The sequence below is a fragment of the Diabrotica virgifera genome, chromosome 3, assembly GCF_917563875.1.
Source record: "Diabrotica virgifera virgifera chromosome 3, PGI_DIABVI_V3a".
Taxonomy (NCBI): Eukaryota; Metazoa; Arthropoda; class Insecta; order Coleoptera; family Chrysomelidae; genus Diabrotica; species Diabrotica virgifera.
This window is the reverse complement of record NC_065445.1, coordinates 44,253,628-44,277,929: the sequence shown is the minus strand read 5'-3', so window position 1 is coordinate 44,277,929 and position 24,302 is coordinate 44,253,628. Positions and strand designations below refer to the sequence as shown.

At 32.0% G+C, this 24,302-nt stretch overlaps 1 protein-coding gene across 3 annotated transcripts in view; it reads right to left on the bottom strand.

Moving 5' to 3' along the window:
- The window catches only part of LOC114343020 (phospholipid-transporting ATPase VD), a 346,327-nt gene that overhangs the window by 20,061 nt on the left and 301,964 nt on the right, over positions 1–24,302 (bottom strand). For all 3 annotated transcript variants that reach the window (XM_050645083.1, XM_050645085.1, XM_050645084.1), the window contains exons 12-15: positions 20,277–20,742; positions 13,264–13,507; positions 4,297–4,420; positions 1,849–2,111 (exon numbers count right to left, since the gene is read on the bottom strand). In XM_050645083.1, coding sequence (XP_050501040.1) covers positions 1,849–2,111; positions 4,297–4,420; positions 13,264–13,507; positions 20,277–20,742 — 1,097 coding nt within the window. The remainder of the gene's footprint in view (positions 1–1,848; positions 2,112–4,296; positions 4,421–13,263; positions 13,508–20,276; positions 20,743–24,302) is intronic.

Here is a 24,302-nt window from a genome sequence, read left to right as displayed (position 1 = left end):
TAGCTGCACTTAAACATCTTATGTCTAGTACTTGAGAATGATGGATGTTTCTGTTTTTCAATATATAATCAATATCAGATCTGTGTGCTCTTGTATTTTTGAATATATATTTTTGTTGATCTTTGTGTCTGAAGAACGTATTGTTTATTCGAAATTCGTTCTGAGAGCAAAAGTTAATAAGTAGTTCCTAAAGAGTTTACAATAAATTATTCAGAATTGATTAACTTCTTGGGAATAAAACTGGATAATCGTCTATCTTGGTAAGACAATATACACTCACTCCGACTCAGAATAATGTAATCGTGACCATCTAATATCTCACCTGACAATACAATGCACGGTGGACGCCTACGCAGAAATACACGGCGCCTTTAAGAAGTAAAGTTAATAATACAACTACAATTATTCTTGCTAATTTAACAACGAGTTTTTAGAAAGTAATACATAGGTACACTCGAATAATTATTTTCAAGATTGCCATTGTTATCGTTGAATGAGAACTCAAATTTAAATGCATCAAAAGAAATAAATAATTTTTATTATAATCCGTTCGACCCGACCGACCCCAAATTCCGATAACCAAAGCTACCTGAATACGTCTCATCGTTGTCTCAGGTAAATTCAATCTCGTACCTAGAAAGCTGCTAACGCCATCTATTTCTAAAACCACTGGTGTCGTACATAAACGCTCATATAGTTTCGCATCTTCCAGTATATTTATCAGTTAACGCTAGAAGTGCAGATATACGAAGGAGATGCAAGGTGGACAACATTAATAACTGGGTGAAAAGCAGAAGAGTAGAATGGAACGACCACATAAGCCGAATGACAGCAAATAGAGTAGTAAGGACGGCGAGAGATGGTTCCCCAATAGGAAGACGATCAGTGGGAAGACCACGAAAAAAAAATGGAATGACAACTTACTGGAGACACATTGAAAAACAGACAGAGTAATGTCTATATAAAAAGAAGAAGAAGAAGAACAATGACGAAAAGAAAATCAAAAAGAGATGGAAAATGTACTTGGACAGTCTATCTCATGAAGAATTTGACACAAAACCAGTCGAGTTGACGCTGATTGTAACAGCAATGGGAAATTGAGATACAGAGTGAACACATAATCGAATTATTTAAAGACAGCAGAAACAACATTGCCCATTGCCTAATAAGTTGTCGATTTGATTGTTGTTCAATGAAAATGAGTTTACAGTTCATCTTAAACCCTTTTTTCAGTGCGTCATGAATTTTGACGTCATTTGACGTTAAAAATGGCGCAAATCATTACAAGACATTTTAGTTAAATCTGACAATAATTGTAAGAATATTTTTAATTATATTTATATAAACATCATGTTAATATTTCAAATATTTTAATATAAAAATAAATAAACATAAAATCAAATTTCACTATACATTGTCCGAATATACCAATGACATAAAATATTTATAGTTACGTCGCTGAAAAATACTAACCTAGAAATTACAATTGTCATTTTACCCGATGATATTGTGAAAATACTGTCACGATCGATTACTTTTGTGTCAAATTATCTTTATTCCCATCACTGATTGGTTATCTATTCAGAATATTGTAATCGCCAACCAATTATCTATAAGTATAAGTCGTTTTAATATGCAAATACCCGTCAACGAATATATAATTTTCTAAATGTAATGTATAATAATCACATAGGTACGTTTTTTTCTGTCACTTCCAACTGTAATGCGTTAGAGAGAATTCGATAATCTATGACGCACTGAAAAAAGGGTTTGGGATGAACTGTATTAAGACAATTTGTTAAAAATACAATGTATAATGTATATAACCTAATACAATATATTACTTACCCAGGAACGCATTTCAATGGAAGCATGTAAAAGCATCACAAACATACAACAAGTGGTCGCTGTAGTTCCGAATTCGAACACATCGACATCGGTATCGCTGTAGGCGTATTGACATATAAAAAATATAATTGTACTCTGATACAGTGCATCTAACATCGTCACCCAAAACGAAAACGATCTATAAACTTTTCCTAAACGCCCTCTTCTGTATAAATAGGGATTCTTTAAAAGGATTTCTTGAGGGGCGTCTTGATCATAAACACCTGAAAATTTGGTATTTAGAACTAATTGTTAAAAAAGTAATTGATGTCAAGAATAGTCACGGTTTGTAGATAGCCACGGTTCTTAGAAATCTACTACGGATGCCTACATCGACTGTGGTGGGGAGACTTAAAAATGTTTGACTTAGGTCACAAGAGTACACAAGACCATTTTTAAATTTGTTGCGGTAATGTTCTTTGATTTTTGAATGTGTGTTATTGTGTATGTATGTGTATTATTTGTGTTATTATTTGTCTTATATCGCCGCCGCCTACGAAAAGTATAACTACGAAAAATGCCGTTAAGATTAGAACTTTCAATGAACGCCGCGAAAAATATTATTTTCGATTATATGACTGTGAAAATTATAATCCCTAATAAAGTGTTAGCGAAAAAAAATTATTTTTTGTGGAGTATCGGCAAAAAAACATCATTTTGTTTGTGGGTCCACGAAAATTATAATTAGTAAAAAGTTCTCAGAAATAATTGTTTTCGTCGGCAGAAACAGAAACAGAAAGGGAAATAATTGTTTTCGTCGGCATCTATTATGAACTAAATCTTTTCATTATAAATATTTTGGGAGTACTAATCTTCGCGGACACGCATATAAAAAAATTGTAATCGCCAATGCTTATCAAAGAGTTATTATTTTCACTGGAAATGTATTAGGAATCACATTAATCATAGGTACCAGCGATATATCCTAGTTTACTTTATATTTTGTATTTGAAATTTTGTTGTTGTTTCCCGTAAAAACTTATTTTGAATAATCCATGGAAAATTATTATAGTTGTACATCGTACCTATTGTAGGAGCTTAAATAAGAATATTTATAAGGTAGGTTAAAACGTTAATATTTCGTTATGTATTAACGTAATAATAATGTTGATTTAATTTTAAAATGCCATGTACTGGCTGTAGTGTGGCCAAGTTTATTTTCAGTGTAGAATAAAGATTAAAGTCCTAGATTTCCGTAAATCTTGCATTAGCCGTTGGATAAACGTGAACTACCGGTCCAGACTAATTTTAAGTACAAAACCACTTATATATCAACAGTTTTTAATAATTAGGTATTATAATCCACTAAACATCTTTATTTCACAACTATTTTTACTATTTTCCATACATCAAAGACATAAAAATACCGGTTGATCATATTACGATTCAAATTACTGTACTCTCGTGACGTAATCGCTGGCTTGACCCGGGAGCAGTCGCGCTCACTTCTGTAACGTGAACAGTCGCGTGTTAGATTTTCTCACAATACGAATTTACAACAAATCTTTATTTTATAGTATTTTTATTTACTTGCTATGTTAGAAATATTATTTCTAACAATTATTAAAGCTAATTGGCTCTTCTCAAAGCTATAAATTCCACAAAAAGAAGAAGAAAAAAAAATACCTACGCATTACTACACCCTTCCTAGAGGCACTTACGAAATTTTTTCAAAATTGCAAAATTTTTCATTAAGTTATCGCGAAAAAGGATAAAATGTTAGATTTTTTCTAACGGCGCGACTGCTCGCGGGTTATGTTCATTGGCTAGTCGGTGTAGGCAACCGTAGTAAATGTCTAAGAACCGTGATAGATAGCCACTCCCAGAGTAGTTTGACTTTTGTCCTTTGGCGGATGTCAATTGAATGTCATTTAACTAAATGATGCTAGGCCAGCGACCATAGAGGTATATATTAACATAGAGGGAGCCCACCTTCCGCGCTTCCTGACGACAAGATCTCATGGACTGGTTTGCTGCATCTCTTTCTAACACATTGTATCGAAAATCTATGATGACATTCAGTGTGAAAATAGGCACGGAAGAGGAGGACAACTGTAGCAGCTTTACTATGCGTAAGAGTGAAACGGCACTAATCCAAATAAAAAAGATGGTGTCGTCACTTCGCCCTGAATGACAGTCTCTCTATGCTAATATATGCCTATGCCAGCGACATGCCAGCATGAATGTAGTGACCTTTCAACGTCAAGTCAACGTGGACACCTTCTACTAAGGACGCAGGGTCAGCATCGTCTATGACTAAATGTCAAAGTGTCGTGAAGTGGCTACATATTTACTACATACGGGGGCAATTCTATAGCAATTCAATATAGCTTTTAGATGGTTTCTATCTCAATATATTCCAAAAAAAATCATATATTTTGTAATAAGTAATATAAATAATACACTCACCAATGGCTAAAGGAGGTAGCGAAGTAAATAATAAGTTATATAACATAAGATACATTTGGTCTATCATCACTGTACCTGTAAATCCACAGTACATTTGGTACCAGAAACACAGGAATACAAAGGCCTAAAAAAATTTAAACTATAGATTAAACTGTAAACAAAATATTGATATTAAGTTTCAATAAATGTAATTATAATTATAACCAATTATGCTATTGCATAATGACGCATTTTCCCATGAGTCACCATACTCATCCACCTACTATTGCTAGCAAAAATTAGTTAATAAATTGGAACACTAAATACTAGTGCCATAAATTTTCAGTAGTAATTGCATAAGAGCTCTAAAATTATCGATTTATTTCCCGAGTTACACTTTGACAGTTTCAATTTCACCACCCGAAGGGGAGTTAAATTATGTCAAAGTGTCACGAGGGCAACAATTCGATAATAATTTTAGAGATCGAGTGTAATTCGCTGAGATTATTTCATGAATAAAACTGTCTTTTTAAATCATTTTAACTAATATTTTATTGATATCTTCACCTGAATATTTGCTAAACCTGTTTCTTGGTGTCCTCTGTGACAAGTTGTGAAACATTAATACACTCCTGGCGAAAAAAATCAGGACACCTTAAAAATGGGTCATTTTTGATGTCTCGAATCTTCTAAACCTGTTGTCCGATTTTAGTGATTTTTGTTAGTATGTTATAGCCTTATTCTTTAAGAATCTCGATGTAGTAATATTGTTGCTAAACATGTAAATGTATTATATACCGGGTGTAACAATAATACTGTGTTTTTTCCTCAAAGTTCGGAACACCCTGTGGAATATTCTAGCATTTAAAAAATAATGAAATTAAAACTTAATTTAAGCCTTAGGCTTTCTTAACATTATGTTTTTTGACCCATTCACTTATGTTGCATAATAAAAAAGTTAGGTACTTTAACAATTAGTCATGTTCTTCATCAATACAGGGTGTTTCTAAATAAGTTCGACAAACTTTAAGGGCTAATTCTACATGAAAAAATATTGACAGTTTGCTTTATAAACATATGTCCGCAAATGCTTCGTTTTCGAAATACGGGATGTTGAATTTTTCTTACAAATTGACGATTTATTTATTGGTCTAAAGCTGATTGAGGTATGCAAATGAAATTTGGTAGTTATTTTACATTTTTTGACATACAACTTAAAATTTCATATTCACCATTAGCGTGCATACAGGGCATATGACCGGGTTATATGAGCCGTATGCACGCCAATGGTGAATATAAAATATATAATTGCAAGTCAAAAAAATGTGCAATAACTACCTCTTAAAACCCACCAAATTTCATTTGCACATCTCAACCGGTTTGAGAGTAATAAATAAATCGTCAGTGTGTAAGAAAAAATTCAACATCCCGTATCTCGGAAACAAAGTATTTGCAGACGTACCTATGTTCATAAATCAAACGGTCATTATTTTTTTATGCAGAATTACCCCTTAAAGTTTGTCGCTCTTATTTAGAAACACCCTGTATTGATGAAGAACATGGCTAGTTGTCAAAGTACCTAACTTTTTCATTATCCAACATAAGTGAATGAGTCACAAAGCAGAATGTTAAGAAAGGCTAAGGATACAACTGAGTTTTAATTTCAATATTTTTTAAATGCTAGAATATTCAACAGGGTATTCCGAACTTTAAGGAAAAAACACAGTATTATTGTTACATCCGGTATGCAATGACATTTACATCTACAGCAACACTGTTACTACATCGATATTCTTATAGAATAAGGCTATAACATACTAAAAAAATCACTAAAATCGGACAATAGGTTTCGGAGATTCGAGACATCAAAAATGACCTATTTTTAAGGTGTCCGGATTTTTTTGGCCAGGAGTATATTATTGTCATTAATGTCACTGAATGTTCATTTTTGCGTCGTAACGAAGGGCATCTGACTTAATGCTTGACCAAGGGATATTATCAAAAACTATCGCTGTAATTTTTATTTCTGTAGCTTTCTATTGGTCAGAATCTCCTAAATAATTCCTAAATAGTCTATTGCTAGCCTAAGATAATTGATTCTATGTTAACAAATCTTCATCATGTGAATTATCTCTAGGCATGGTTAAAAATGGTATCTCTAGGTATGTGCTTACTTATGGAGCTGAAACACTGACATTGACTAAAACATCAATAAGAAAATTACAAGTAGTACAACGAAAAATGGAAAGATCCATGCTTGGCCTAACTTTGAGAGACAGAATACGAAATGATGAGTTACGGCGAAGAACTGGAGTGGAAGACATCATAAAGCGCTTTACGAAGTTGAAGTGGAAATGGTCAGGACACGTCGCAAGACAGAGAGACAACAGATGGACAAGGAAGATCTTAGAGTGGCGGCCAAGGGCGGACAAACGAAGTCGTGGAAGACCACCTACCAGATGGACCGACGATATTAAGAGAATAGCGACAAACTGGATTGCAGCTGCCCAGGACAGAGAAGGGTGGAGACATCTTGAGGAGGCCTATGTCCGACAGTGGACAAATTTGGCTGTGTGATGATGATGATGATGATAGTTAAAAACATATCATAATAAATAATGAGGTTAATGGTTGTACACTAAATATTTTTAAATTTACACTTTTTAGATTGAAACAGGAGACATACTTTCGCAAAATAATTTTGAGTCGATTATGTTGCACTCAAATGTGGTACAGATATAGGCCGATATTATAGTGGTATTTACATTGTTGTCAGATCTTCCGTTTTTCTGGAAATCTAATGAACTTTCTTATTTCAAATGAAACACCCTGTATATTTTTTGCATTTTGAAGTCCATAAGAAATACTGGTTATTTTTCGTGTAACGTCCCCTATACCTGATTGCCGTAATTTCTCTGAGTTATTGCTACATTTGCTTAAAAACGAATTATAAAAATAAATTTTTTTGGCCGGGCAGATAAATAATTTTATGTTCTTTGGATCATTGGCAACAAAAAAGAACTTTTGTGATTTTTTTCTAAAGTTCATAGTTTTCTAGTTATAAACAATTTAAAACTGAAAAAAAAAACGAAAAATGACGATTTTCAAGGCTTAAAAACAAAAGTAAAAAAATATAATTTTTAAATTACGAAATGCCTAATGTCCCAAACGTTATATTTTCAGTTCCTGATAAGAAATCTGGGCTTATTTCGCCCGTCCTCTCATTAACAATTAAAAAGCGCCTCATTAACAATTAAAAAACAATGTTTTAGAATAAAACAAACAGCAGATGCTAACAGTTTTTTACTAATGTTTTTGAGCCTTGAATATCGTCATTTTTAGTTTTTTTCAGATTTAAATTGCTTACAACTCGAAACTGATCAACTAAGAGAAAAATTACAAAAGACCTTTTTTGTTACCATTGGTCCAAAAAACCTAAAATAATGTCTGCCCGGACCAAAAAGATTTTTATAATTTGTTTTAATTTTTTTTTAAATAAATGTAGCAATAACTCCGAATTAACTAGTTTTGATGGGAAATGAGCCACAATTTTACTAAAAAAATGATTTTATTAATGTTTCGACGTCCAAATCGGATGTCGTTGTCAAAATACAAAAAATATTAATGAATTAAACAAAAATGTTGTAGCTTACTAAAAAAATTCTTCTAATAATTTATTTAATCATTTATAATCTCTCATTTATATCGGCAATTCAGACATATAATACATTTTAAAGTAGAAGACTTTAAAATTATATTAGAATAAGTGAACATTAGTCTTATATTAGAATTTGATAGATCTAAAATATGTCAACACGCATGGGATAATGAACATAGAGTTCCGTGGAGAAATTCAAGTATAGTCCTGAAAGAAACGGATAGTAAAAAGAGAAAAATCAAAGAAGCGGCTTTAATTATGCTAAATGAAACCAATTGTGTCGCAAATTCCTCGGTAGAATGCAGTACGATGTGGTTACCCATACTAAAAGAGGAAGTCAATAGAAAGAAAATACCAGGATTAGTAAGTCAATAACATATCGAGTTAGTACATATTTCATATTTTAGTATTGTTTATATATCTATGTATTATTAATTAATATTATTTAAAATTTCAAATAACATATAACATATGTACATATTAAGGTCAGAATACTTACGATGTCAGGATAGTATCACGAGGTTTTTTCCTGGTTTTCCCTCATGATTTAAAATGGAATCTCTAGCGCGAGAATTTTACTGTCACCATTACATGTGATTGTCTTTTTAAAGACAGATGACATGTTATGATTTTTTTTTGTGACGGATATTCTTGAGTTGGGGTCGATTTCATGTAATCGAATGAACTATCTTTCAATAAAGTCGTCCCAGGAATGCAACTCATAAATATTGGCAATATAATTTTAAAGTCTTCTACTTTAAAATGTATAATATATGTCTGAATTGCCGATATAAATGAGTCAGATTAAATAAATTATTAGATTTTTTTTACTAAGCAACAACATTTTTGTTTAATTCATTAATATTTTTTGTATTTTGACAACGACACCCGATTTGGGCGTCGAAACGTTAATAAATCATTTTTCATTAAAATTGTGGCTTATTTCCCATCAAAACTAGTTAATTGCAAAAATGCCACAAGAAAATTGCGTCAGAACAACAATGTTGTTCTGAAGCTATTTTCTTGTGGCATTTTTACAATTTTAACTATTTAGAATGGGAAATAAGCCACAATATTATTAAAAAATGATTTTTATTAACGTTTCGACGCCCAAATCGGGTGCCGTTGTCAAAATACAAAATACTATTAATATAAACAAAAATGTTGTTGCTTAGTAAAAAAATTCTTCTAATAATTTATTTAATTTGACTCATTTATATCGTTAATTCAGATACATATGATACATTTTAAAGTAGAAGACTTTAAAATGATATTGCCAATATTTATGAGTTGCGTTCCTGGGACGACTTTACTGAAAGATAGTTCATTCGATTACATGAAATCAACCCCAACTCAAGAATATCCGTCACAAAAAATCATAGCATGTAATCTGTCTTTAAAAAGACAACCACATGCAACGGTGACATTAAAATTCTCGCGTTAGAGATCTCATAGTAAATCACGAGGGAAAACCAGGAAAAACCTCGTGATACTATCCCGACATCGTAAGTATTTGGTCTTACATTTAATTTACTCTCAAAATTAATACCAAATTCTGACTTTACTATAATTTTGTTTAAATTATAAATAATATCAATAATACATGGGTATATAAGTAATACTAAAATATAAAATATGTACTAACTCGACTATTGACTTACTAATTGTGGTATTTTCTTTCTATTGACTTCCTCTTTCAGTATGGGTATCCACATCCTACTGCATTCCACCGAGGAATTTGCGACACAATTGGTTTCGTTTAGCATAATTAGAGCCGCTTCTTTGATTTTTCTCTTTTTACTGTCTGTTTCTTTCAGGACTATACTTGAATCTCTCCACTGAACTCTATGTTCATTATCCCATGCGTGTTGACATATTTGAGATCTATCAAATTCTCTATTTTTAATATAAGATTGATGTTCACTTATTCTAATGTTTAATGGTCTTGATGTTTCACCTATATAAAACTGTTCGCATTCACAAGGTATTTTATAAATACAATTCTTTGTCCTTTCTTGTTCATTGTTAGGTTTAGTTTTAGATAGCATAGATCTCAATGTGTTGGTTGTTTTGAATGTTGTTGAAATGTTGAATTTATTTCCTATTGTTTTAAGTTTCTCGGATAGTCCTTTTATGTATGGTATTGATATTTTCCTCGTATTATTTCTTGTGAATGTTGTAGGATCCCGTTCTATGTTGTTCTGTTCCATTCGATCCAATCTTGATTTTAAATAAATTATAAATAAATAAATAATAAAGATTTGCTTTTCGGAATGATATCAAATTCTGATTTTGATCGAATTATTTTTAGTTTACACATAATTTATCAAAATTCATATCAGAAACAAAGAAATATACATTTAAATAAATTTAATATTCTTTTAGAACAAAATAGTATACATACTTTTGATAACCTAAATAGAAATAATGGCATATTAGCGACAGTTGTCAATCTATCAAATAGACAGTTAAATGCAACGGAGAATTTGGTATTGTCAAAGGGTTTAAACTATGCTGTTACTCATCCATCTATTCCAAAATTAGACATAATTAGTTCAGTGGAAAAAATATCACAGTGTTTACCAACTCATGAAAAAGAACAGTATAGGGTACTATGTAAACTTGAATTGGAAAAGACAAATCAAATTGAACAGAACATCAGTAAAGAGGAAATTAAAGCTTTAAAAACTTTAAAAAATGATGACTCCATAACGATCCTACCAGCGGATAAAGGAAATGCAACTGTAATAATGGATAAAATACAATACGAGGACAAAATTACAGATCTAATTACAAATGGACCTTATACCAAATTAACGAAGGATCCAACGAAAACACTGGAAAACAAAATCTATAGAACTTTATTCAAATTTAAAAATGATCTAACATACTATCAAAGAAAATTAATTACACCTCATTACAGTAAGTCACCACATTTTTATGGAGTACCGAAAATTCATAAAGCGAACATACCACTTAGACCCATTTGTAGTACCATCAGTTCTCCTTGTAGTGAACTATCAAAATTTTTATTAAACATTATAAAACCATTTGCTAATAATGATGACACATTTATAAAAAATACAAAACATTTTGTAAACAAATTATCAACTATTGAGTTTAATCCAAATAATATTTTAGTAAGTTTTGACATAAACAGTTTATTTACAAATGTGCCATTAGATAAAACTTTAAACATAATCAAAACGAAATTAGAGAATGATGATACATTGACAACTAGGACAAAACTAAATATATCAGCTATAATGGAGTTATTGACATTATGTACTAATAATACCTATTTTCAACTAAATAATGAATTTTATAAACAAAATTTTGGTCTAGCAATGGGCTCCTCTTTATCTCCATTATTGGCTAATATATTTATGGAGGATTTCGAAACTAATATCATTTCTAAACAAAATTTAAAACCCACTGTATGGTGGAGATATGTAGATGATGTGTTTTCAATATGGCCTCATAGATCAGAATTGTTGGATACATTCCTGAATATTATAAACGATCAAGAAGAGACAATAAAATTTACAATGGAAAAGGAATATAATAACACCCTGCCTTTCCTCGATGTTTTAGTCTTAAAGAAGGATACTGGATATGAGACTCAAGTGTATAGAAAACCAACACATACTAACAGATATCTCAATTACAAATCAAATCACAACATCAACGTTAAAAAGGGAATCATAAAATCCTTATATGATAGAGCCAAAATTACTTGTTCTAACGAAAATTCCTTTTTAGAAGAAAAACAATTCTTAACATCTGTTTTATTAAAAAATGATTATCCTTTATCGTTTATAAATAAGGAATTGTCAAGATTGGATCGAATGGAACAGAACAACATAGAACGGGATCCTACAACATTCACAAGAAATAATACGAGGAAAATATCAATACCATACATAAAAGGACTATCCGAGAAACTTAAAACAATAGGAAATAAATTCAACATTTCAACAACATTCAAAACAACCAACACATTGAGATCTATGCTATCTAAAACTAAACCTAACAATGAACAAGAAAGGACAAAGAATTGTATTTATAAAATACCTTGTGAATGCGAACAGTTTTATATAGGTGAAACATCAAGACCATTAAACATTAGAATAAGTGAACATCAATCTTATATTAAAAATAGAGAATTTGATAGATCTCAAATATGTCAACACGCATGGGATAATGAACATAGAGTTCAGTGGAGAGATTCAAGTATAGTCCTGAAAGAAACAGACAGTAAAAAGAGAAAAATCAAAGAAGCGGCTCTAATTATGCTAAACGAAACCAATTGTGTCGCAAATTCCTCGGTGGAATGCAGTAGGATGTGGATACCCATACTGAAAGAGGAAGTCAATAGAAAGAAAATACCACAATTAGTAAGTCAATAGTCGAGTTAGTACATATTTTATATTTTAGTATTACTTATATACCCATGTATTATTGATATTATTTATAATTTAAACAAAATTATAGTAAAGTCAGAATTTGGTATTAATTTTGAGAGTAAATTAAATGTAAGACCAAATACTTACGATGTCGGGATAGTATCACGAGGTTTTTCCTGGTTTTCCCTCGTGATTTACTATGAGATCTCTAACGCGAGAATTTTAATGTCACCGTTGCATGTGGTTGTCTTTTTAAAGACAGATCACATGCTATGATTTTTTGTGACGGATATTCTTGAGTTGGGGTTGATTTCATGTAATCGAATGAACTATCTTTCAGTAAAGTCGTCCCAGGAACGCAACTCATAAATATTGGCAATATCATTTTAAAGTCTTCTACTTTAAAATGTATCATATGTATCTGAATTAACGATATAAATGAGTCAAATTAAATAAATTATTAGAAGAATTTTTTTACTAAGCAACAACATTTTTGTTTATATTAATAGTATTTTGTATTTTGACAACGGCACCCGATTTGGGCGTCGAAACGTTAATAAAAATCATTTTTTAATAATATTGTGGCTTATTTCCCATTCTAAATAGTTAGAACAACAATAACTCCGAAATTACGATATTTAGGTATAGGGAATATTACATGAAAAATAATAATTATTTTTTAAGTCCTTACACGCAAAAAATATACAGGGTGTCCCGTTTGAAATAAATAAGTTCTAGAAAACGGAAGATCTGACAACAATGAAAATACCACCATAATATCGGCCGCATCACTCACTAAAACCCATAAAAATCGCGCAAGCCGTTTCAGAGATAATTGAGGGGTTCCACACATAAAACTCACTCTGTATAATTAATCAGAAAAATTTCTTTATTATTCGATTATTAAAACTATTTTTTACTTACAGCATTTTTATAAAAGAAGTACAGCACCATTCTCGAAAGCCTATCATAGCTCCAATGGCCGTGTACTAACAAGAAATTCTCCAAATATTTAAACCTAGACAGTGCAAAATCTGCAGCCATGACGGCTTGCATTCCTTCTTGACCGGATATACCTATTCCAACGTCCGCTGTTTGAATCATCGACACGTCATTGGCACCATCTCCTATCGCTAACGTTCTTTTCTTAAGCTCTTCTTTTACTACCCTAAAATACAACAACACTGGCGTTATTAAAAAAATCTTCTGTTTCTTGTTTTAATTAGGCATATATGTAAGTCAAACATGACAATAATCGGTTTCGTTTTAATTCAAATCGAGTCTCTTGCCATCCTCTGACACCGTGTTTCGGGTCTACCCTTTATCAAAGAGGCTTTGCAAGAAGACTGATTTGAATCAAAATGCAACGAGAAGATGGTATAAATATTTACACTGGAGTATGGTTAGACTGACCTTTAACAGGTACCGCTGAAATGAGTGAAATGAATGTCTACAACGAATCAAGTAATCTGTTAACCCAGGTACCAAAGTACCAAACGGGGGACGCTAGGAAAATATTCCAACAATGCATCGCAGAATATCCATATGAAATGAAATTCATTTTATACCATACTCTGTATTTATTAGAGTACAAAATGATAGCGTTTCATATGGGTAATCTGCGATGCATCGTTGGAATATTTTCCTAGCGTCGCCCGTTTTGGTGTTTTAGTACCTGGGGTAACAGATTACTTGATTCGTTGTCGACATTCATTTCACTCATTTCATATATGTAAGTCGTAAACTATAATAAATTTGATCGTGCTAGGCACCCTATATTGCTCGGAGTGGAGTTCTAAGAAACATTGGCTTGGGTGGCAGAGACGTTCGTATAATTGCAAAGGCTATAGCGGGATAAGATGGTCAAAAACGCCGATCAGCCCTGCAATTTGTACTTTTGATAATGGATATAAAATAGTTTGTACAAATTTTTGGCTTCCCAGATGAGATAGAACCTCTTGAATCGAGAAAAGAACATTTTTTCGATTTTATTTTTGTGAGCGCAAGTTTGCTTAAAAAAAACTGAAAAAATTGAAGAAGATGTATCTTTTGAATATAAAACAGCCTGATTTTTCAGATTTTTATATTAAAAATTGGGCCTAGGAAAATTTTTGAAATTTTCAATAATTTTTTAGGTTATGATAGGATTTGGCCAACTTTTAAATAGTATTTTTTGTATATTTTTTTCGCTCTTTTGGATGGCAGAGGCAGAAATTTTAATTTCTGAGCGGAAAGAACGAAAAAATCGATAAAACCGTTTTTTTACTAACATTCGCTGTTCCGAGATGCATCTAGGTAACATCTAGGTAACATCTAGTTAACATCATAATCATAGGATGCATCAAAAGTAACTGCATTTTTACTGTAATGCGAAACAACTGATCAAATTAATAGTATATTCTTCGACGAGCATCAAATTATTAGTGGAAAAATTATGGGACTTTATAAATATTTTTATTTTGTTAGGTAAATTAAAGAAAATTTCCTCTTCATACATAATAAATGAAATGTATTGCCATATATACGCTTGTATCAATGAAATCACTTGTTTCAGAATAACAATATTATGATTATTAAGTTTCTCCTCGTTAAAAATTAAAATTTACAAAAACAAATGTAGTTCATTAATAGTACGCAGCTGAATAATTGGTTGCCTACTATTAGGGGAGTATAAATATTATAAGTAGAAACAGACGGTTTGACTTGTACACACTTCTATATAAATCAAAACGGGAACTGGTGTATGTTTTCAAAGACTGATAGTGTGTAAATTAATTTATTAAAATCAGCTAAGTACTTTCAGCATTTTTAACCTTCCGATGACCAACCTTTTTTTGTTACACGGATGACCAAGGGGGGGGAATGACCCCAGGTCAAAAATGTCAAAAATGACAACAAAAAAATAAAGTTTTTTTTTTATTTTTTTTTTTAGGGCATGGACTTTTTGTTATTCAGCCAGTCACAACATGAGTATTAGTGTCATGTGTAGTGTGTATGTTGAGTAAGTGTCTTATTAGTCAGAGTCAGAGTTAGGCAAAGTCGAAGTCATTAGCGTAAAACTACTTGGAATTACACATAATAGACGGTATTTTACTAAACATCAACTTCAGAATATATTTTTTATTCGTAAAATATAGGGAATTTTTTTTTATTTCAAAATATGAGGATATCTAGAATGATATTAAAGTCAAATAAAAAAATAATGAGTTAAAAATTGAAAATACTTTTGAATTTATTAAAGAAAAACATACGCTGGGGTCACAATTTCCCCGCTTGGTCATCCGAAGGTTAATGCCATCATCAGAGCTATCCTATAAAACGACTAAGATGAAGAATCTTATTCATAAAAAATTATCAAGTGAAACTTACGTACGTCTTATAATTGTAACTACCTCAAATGAAGAGAAAAGTTTGAACAAACACATTCTCATATTAAAAATTATCCCAGGGATCTAACCACTGATCAGGGTAAAAACCCTTAAATGTATAAAATATTCACATTTAATGTATTTTAAAAAATGGCTACCATTTTTACAATCAACAGCTGTTACTGACAATATGCAAAGACGGCAGGATGCGGACGGAAACAAAAGTTCCTAGCGGCATCTATGTTATTAAAAGATAATTAAAAATTTGAAAATGACTAAGTTGTCATATGTAGGTTAAATTGGTTTGAAGTTAGAAGTTAATATGAAATTCTAAAGTTAAATTTAAATAGCAATCGTTAAGTTTGAAGTAAAAAGTTAAATGTGAAAAATTATCAAAATTATCAAAGTATTATTAAATTATTAAAAAACAAAACAAAACAGTCAGTTCTGACCAAATATAGAAGTGAGATAGATGAAAAAACCAAGGAGATGTACCGTTGGACAAGCTCAGAGTTCCAAAGCTGTTTCTTTAAGAACAATATTATTATTAAATTAAGCCAAATCGAAAATATTTACTTAATTGTAATCAATGAAAGAAAATTCAAATATATTATAAGGTAATGTTCAAAAAACTTGAGAAATTGTTGGGCATGCTGCATATAAAATTATTTAAAAAACTTCTTAAAGATTGGATCAAATTTACAATTTAATTGAATCTGGGTGTTAACACAATTTTGAGGGTTTCTTTTTAGTTCCCTGCTAATTTCTGAGTCTTCTAGTAAATTCATTTTTATATAGTTGTTAATGGGTATACTATGTAGAATCCTACTATCTCTTTGAGGATTGAATTTATGTTTAGAAGCATGTAAGTAATTACCAAAACTAGATTTGTCAATCTTAGACAAATGTTCTTTAATGCGTGTTTCCAAAGGTCGCATAGTTTTACCCACATAGGTAACAGGGCAGTCTCCACAGGACAATTTATACAGTGCTAGTCAAAAGTCCGTACCCCCCCTCGTATCTTTTGAACGGTTATACCTATAATAGTGAAATTTGGAGGAAGGAAATAAACGGACGTAAGCTTCTTAACTAGTTATGACAGGTGACGTAATAGTGACAGATGACGTTACAGAGCCACTGTGACCGATAATTTTAAATAGGACCTTATGGTAAGTGATACCTCGTTTGAAAGGTATTTAGAATACCTATTCAGTCATACTAATTTTTTTGAGTTTAGGTTGATTTTGATTTTGGTGAATAAATTAAATAAATATAATATTGTAGTTTCGAATTTAATTAATAAAAATTCAAATGTCCGCCTATGAATTTTTTGGCAAAAAAGTTGACGTTTTTTAATTCCCTAGCAGTTTTTACGTCAACGTCAACCTGTTTGACAAGTAATCATAGGCGGAATTTTGAATTTTTATTAATTAAATGCGAAACTACAATCTTATATTTATTTCATTTGATCATCAAAATTAGCTTAAACTCAAACAAAATTAGTATGACTGAATAGGTATTTTCAATACCTTTCAAAGGAGGTATCACTTGCCATAAGGTCCCATTTAAAATTATCGGTCACAGTGGCTCTGTAACGTCATCTGTCACTATTACGTCACCTGTCATGACTAGTTAGAAGCCTACGTCCGTTTATTTTCTTCCTCCAAATTTCACTATTATAGGTATAACCGTTCAAAAGATACGAGGGGGGGTACGGACTTTTGACTAGCACTGTATATACCACTTTTTGATGTTTTTTCAATTTTATCTTTGGTATGAGAAAAAATAGATTTGATATTTTCTTTACATTTGAATGAAAGTTTAAGGTTGGGGATGTTATTTAAGATTTTGGCCATATTATCTGAAGGATAACCTATGTAAGATATTGCTCTATACATAACTGCTGTAGTGGAATTGTTAAGGGCAGAATTGTAAGCTAGGGATCTATTCCTTTTATTCCTTAATTTGTTGAGTATGTTATCGACCAAAGTAGGGGAGTAACCATTACTATATGCAAGTTGTTTGATAATATCTAATTCTGACTTGAAATTAGTATCTGATAAAGGTAGACTAAGTAAACGATGGATGTAGCAATAAAAAGAAGCCATCTTCTGTTGAAAAGGATGGTTAGAAGATCTAGGGATGGTATGGTCAGTCTGAGTAGGTTTTCTAAAGACTGAAAAACTTAATTTACTGTCCATTCTAAAGCAAGGTTTAGAAAATTTATAGACTTGTTAGACTCGGTTTCTAAAGTGAAATTTATAGCTGGATATAAATTGTTAAGCGAAACTAGTATATTTTTTCAGCATCTGTAGAATTGCCATCTATAATAGCCAATACATCATCAACATACCTGAACCAATATAAGATTCTTTGGAAAGAGTTTTGGTTCGAAGAATTATTATCAAAGATGTTAGTCTCGAGGTTATTAAGAAATAAATCTGCTAGCAAGGGTGATAAAGGATTGCCCATTGCCAAGCCTTGTGCTTGTCTATAAATAATATCGTTAAAGGTGAAGAAATCTTGTGATAAACAAAATTTAATATTATAAGTGGCTCACCCGACAGGATTATTTGTATAAAGGTAAAAATCTTAATACTAAGTACATTAAGTATTTTCTTTATAAATATTTATTATATCTGAATAAATTGTGAAAATTTGGAGTAGTATTTATCTCTAAATTATTAGTGTTTTCTTGTAAAAAATTCGATGAACTTGCATTGAGGTTAACGGTCCAAATTTTTTTATTACAAAATATGTGAATAAACATGCATCACTTGATTAATTAAACTAATGAGTAATGACCCCACGGGTAAAGTAATAAGTGTTATTATCTGTTTAAAAAGAGTGAATAGTGAGCATGTTATTAAACGGTTATAGCAAATAGTACATTATATACCGCGGGACTGAAGTAGTACATTTAATCCTGAAGGTAAAGTTTATGGCCCGACCGCAGGGAGGGCCATAATTTACCTGAAGGATTAAATGTACTTCAGTCGCAAGGTATATACGATACTTTTCGTACTTCCGGTATGATTTTATTAATTATTTCAATAATTTCAATCAGTTTTTTCTCTCTTCAACTCATTTAATAAACTGTCTTTAAAATAAGTTACCATAGTAACATTGCGTTGTGACAGTTATAATTTAGAAACATTGTCATTACTAGTGTCATTGTAAAGAAACATTGTTATTGATAATTATTGGTATCATGAGTGAAGAAGGTGTATCTGATATTGATAAAAGAGCAGCCGAAGTAGGTGAAGAATTGTTACCACCGAAATCTAGAAAACTATACGAGCAGCAGTACGATGCTTTTAAAAAGTGGTGCCGCTTAAAAAATGTGAGACAACCTACTGAAAATGCGCTGTTAGTCTACTTCGATGATAAATCAAAAGCGGTTTGTGCCTCAACTCTCTGGGCACATTACTCAATGCTGAAATCGGTTATTAACATTAGAGAAGATATTGATATAAGTAAATTTCCAAAATTATTAGCTTTTTTGAAGAGAAGAAATGAGGGATTTAAGCCAAAGAAGTCAAGAATTCTCACGTCTGAGCAGGTAGATCAGTTTTTACGGGAGGCTCCGGATGATAAATATTTAATGCTTAAGGTAAATTTGGAAATTTGTTTATATTCAGAAATTTTAAGAAATCAATTTTTTTGTAGGTTGCACTTATTTTGGGCGTTGCGGGAGCTTGTCGTGGAAAAGAGTTGGTTGATTTAGAAATCGACGATGTGAGAGATTTGGGCGATTCCTTCCTAATTGCGATTAGAAACACCAAAAATAAAATTGACCGAAATTTTGTGATCAAAAATTCAGAAAACAGTGCCATCAGTTTTGTGGCGATATTTCGGAAATATGTGGCATTGCGAAAGACAGGGACAACTCATTCAAAATTTTTTGTTCAATACATCAACAAAGAATGTACTACGCGAGTAGTAGGAAAAAACATGTTTGGTACAATTCCACGGCAAATAGCAGCTTTCTTGAAATTAGAAAATGCGACGTCTTATACGGGACATTGTTTTAGACGCACATCTGCGTCTTTGTTAGCTGATTCGGGAGCAACAATAGACGTGCTGAAGAGACATGGAGGATGGAAATCCTCCAACGTGGCCGAGGGATATATTGAATCGTCTATTAAAAATAAACAAAAAATTTCAGATAAAATATTTGGTCAAGTCGCCGATTCGTCCACTATAGTTATGCCACAGTCCTCATTCTCGCTTCCTGTTTCCGCAGGATCTTCGAAACAAACACCAGTTCAATATGAAAAGGACCTATCTGTTACTCGTCAGTTACCTGCTGCATTAACCCAGGAAAGACTGGTCAATATGACGAACTGTCACAATATTAATTTGAATATTAACGTTAATTACCATTCTAATTAATTATATTTTTCAATAAAATATCCCTTAAATTCGTTTGTTTGTGATTTAATCGTTCCGGGAGTTTCGTCAATATTTAATCCCGGAGGGATTAAATGTGACACTTTAGTACCTGTCACAAGGGAGTGAAGTTGTCACTTTAGGCCCGGAAGTACGAAAAATTATATATTTACTTACCTAACTATATAAGCTTTTTGAAGTGGAGTCGCTCTACAACACAACACAGAATTACAATAAGTCGTCAATTTTAAAAAAGGCTTTGTTAAATTGGCTCTCTTATCTAAAATAAAAGTCAACGTTTTCCCATCTACAGCTAAAGCTCTAGTCTTAGGTTTAACGGATGGATGAGACGTGCTGGCGCTGGTCGATGGTCTTACTTTAGTATCAGATCTCCCTGGTTCTCCCTCTTCTCTTTCTTGACGCTCTATATCGGCCAGATACACATGGATAGTATTCTCAACGGCTTCCTTGGATCGAGCCATGATTTTAAGCAGTTCCATTTGCGGGGAAAATAGTTTTGCTGAGTAGGCAATGTTGATTGCGGTTTCGGGTTTATCGCCTGTAAGGACCCAAATGACGATACCGGCTGACATGAGGTTCGTTAGAGTTTCAGGGACACCTTCTTGCAGTCTGTCTTCAATTCCTACAAGAAAATATTTACTTACTAAATTGTTACTTTTTATTATTTCACGGTAGCATTAGAGAACCAGAGTATTTTACCTTTTGTCAACTTGTCAATCCTCGATACTTGAGGCACTAACAGGGACGTATTTAGGGGTTGGCGAAAGAGGCGCCCGCCAAGGGCGCAAGAGTGAGGGGGCGCAAAATTAGCGGAAGAAAAACTTTTAGGAAATCCAAGATTTTAATTTTATAAATTAGCCGGAGAATATGGTAAAAAATTAATAAAATACGGTATACTTACAAATAAACTCAGTTATAATTGAAATACGACTGTACTAGGTACACACACAATACCGTCACAATCAGAACAGTGGAGACTAAGACCATTGTTTAAAAAATAATTTTTTAGTCTTTTAGTCTTTTTTAAACAATGCTAAGACAGTTTGAAATAAATAAAGGAGTAACAGGGGCCTGTTGTTTCCGATAATCCGAAACAATGAACGCCATGTACCATGAGTCATTTTTACTATCGTATAGTTCAAATTACACAAATACCCATTATCTATCAAATATTATATTACATATATTTTTATTGTTGAAATATTTGTCTGATGAAAATCGGTCCGGGTTAGCCGGACTTCCGGGTTATCAGGGGCCGACTTATCGGGGCTCCACTGTATGTTTTCGCTGAAAGTAATATGAACATAAGTGCATAGTTATGATAGTTTATGTAAGTAAGTACATTTTGTCATGAATGTAACATATTCACAAATTGTGAATCACAATATTACATGTAAAGTAGTAGTGAGTAGAATAATTTTATAAGTAAGTAAAATAAATAATGTTTCAAAAATACCTCCTTTATTAAAATAAGAAAATCTACGGTTTCGTTTTGATTTAAATCAGTCTCCCTCCATCCTCCGATGGTACTATTTCTAGGTCTACCTGTTGTCAAGGAGGCTCTGAGGAAGACAAATTTACACCAACACGACCGTAGTTTCTCGATATAAATTAAAACTATTTATATCGCAGTATGGGTAGAACGCCCTCTAACGGGGAATAAGTGAAATGAATTTTAACTCGATTCAAGTTCTCTGTTTAACCTAGGTATGACAATACCAAAAGGCACCGTTAGGAAAATATTCCAATTTACGGTTCAGAGAACCCGTATAAAAAGAATATATGTACTCTAATACAGAGTATGGCATTAGTAAAAAAAGAATGGGTGTGTACTTTGTACGCATATAAGAAGTTATGCTTTTATTATTAAACTAATTTTAATACTTACTACTTTCCAACAATTTTTATTAAAATAATATGAAAAATTAAAAAAATAAAAGAATAAAACACACGCAAACACATTGAAAAATGAAACCAAAGAAATTATTTCTGAACAATAATTGTTGAGAAAATTTTAACTAAATACGTATTTTCTGAAAAAAATATATAATAAATATACTTATAAAATAAATATAAAAAATAAATATAAAAAAAATAAAAGTTTCCATTGGGAATTGAACCTGCGTCTATCACGTTTAGATTATTTTGAACTCACCCCACGCAGAATTTAACTACCGAGACATTGTGAATGAAGTGTGAAGATATACCTAGCAACCAAACGTTTTAAAATTTTTTAGACAGTTTGTTGCTTATTCTGTTAGTTTAATCAAATAAGTTTGATTCTTGTGGAATTAAAATACGACAAAATATAGACTAAAAAAGCAATATATTAGATGGAGATTTTTGTTGGTAATCAAATTATGTAAATCAAAGCATTACCTACTAGCTAGGTACATTTTCCAAATAGGTATTTACCTAATTTGTAATTTTTTATTACAATACTGAAACACTTAAAATAAGGTACGTACCTGTTGCTTTTAAAAATTATTTAAAAAGTCACTACAATAATTATAAACTTGCTTTTTGTCTCTGTCCTCACAACAATAAAAACTAATATACACAACATTTTGTTTATCCAGAATCTCCATTTGAACAATTATTGACAGATGATTTTAACACCCAACCAGATCCCGTATAACGTTTCATACCATACTGGCAGTGTGCGCATGCGCCCAGTAAAAATAAAAATTTACCCTCGTGCCTAAAGAAGTATAACTTGAATAAGAAAATGTATGGTTTCGTTTTGATTAAAATCTGTCTCCTGCCATCCCTCGATAGTACTATTTCTAGGTCTACCTGTTGTCAAGGAGGCTATCGGAGGATGGAGGCAGACAGATTTAAATCAAAACGAAACCGTAGATTTGCTTATTTTACTAATGACATACTCTGTATTAGTTTACAGTATGAGTACACAGGTACGAGTACACAGACTCGTTTCATACGGGTTATCTGAAAGTCTGAACCGTAAATTGGAATATTTTCCTAATGGTGCCTCTTGGTATTGTCATATCTGGGTTAAACAGAGACTTGAATCCAGTCGAAATTCATTTCACCTCCTTCATTGTTACAGTTTTTTGAACCCAGGCCTAATACATTTTAAAGTAGTAGTTGTAGTAATTTGCCTACACCTACAACTATTTAAAAATTGTTACATTACAGTCCCTCTGCATAGTGAATGTGAATTGTGGTTGCAATTAATGGGAGTCTCGTTCTTTGTGGGAAGGGGGTGGGGGCGGGAGCATTGAATTTCGCCAAGGGCGCAGGAATGGCAAGATACGTCCCTGGGCACTAATAAATTTAGTATTTAAAAGAGACTGAAGATTTAAAGAAAATGGAGAATAGTAACCTTATTGAACAAGAAGGAATCATTTTATGGCGCATAAAGTATCTGATCAAATAGCAGGATTTCGAAGAGATGGAAAAAACATACCCTAAGCGGCAAAATTAACGGAACACCTTAAAATAGGACATGTTAGATGTCTCGAATTTCCGAAAATTGTTCGATTTTTTTTTTACTATGTTATAGACTTATTATTTAAGAAAATCGATGTAATAAGATTGTTGCTAGACAGGTAAATGTCATTTTATACCAGGTGTAACAATCACACCGTGTTTTTCCTTAAAGTTCGTAACACCTTGTTGAATATTCTAGCACATTGAAATAATTATTTCAATATTGAATATTTCAATTTCAATATTGAAATAAAGCTCAACTGTAGCCTTAGGTTTTATTAACATTTCCTTTTTGACTCATTTGCTTATGTTGGATAATAAAAAAGTTAGGTACGTTAACAACTAGCCATGTTTTTTATCAATAAATTCTCATTTTCTGGTAGTTTAATAAAGAAGCCTAAAGTAGGCTATGAGAAATGAACAATTTAATAGATGTCAAACTGTTAAGTCAAATAGTATCTGGTTTGTTGTGAAAATTAGTAGATTTATTATTTAAAGTTTCAATTAAGTTCATATTTTTGTTGTTGTTTGGTAAAAATGGAACGCGCTACAAAGAATTTGACCAGCTATGAGTGTGTTCAAGCAGTGATATTACATATAGAAGGAATTCGCTAGAGATAGTGCAAACACTCCTGACCATGGAGTTGCGCGAAGGCGAACATTTTCACGTTGCATAGCACAGTGCGTTTCACATGGCAGTGGGGACTAAACCAAATTTCGTCTACTGCG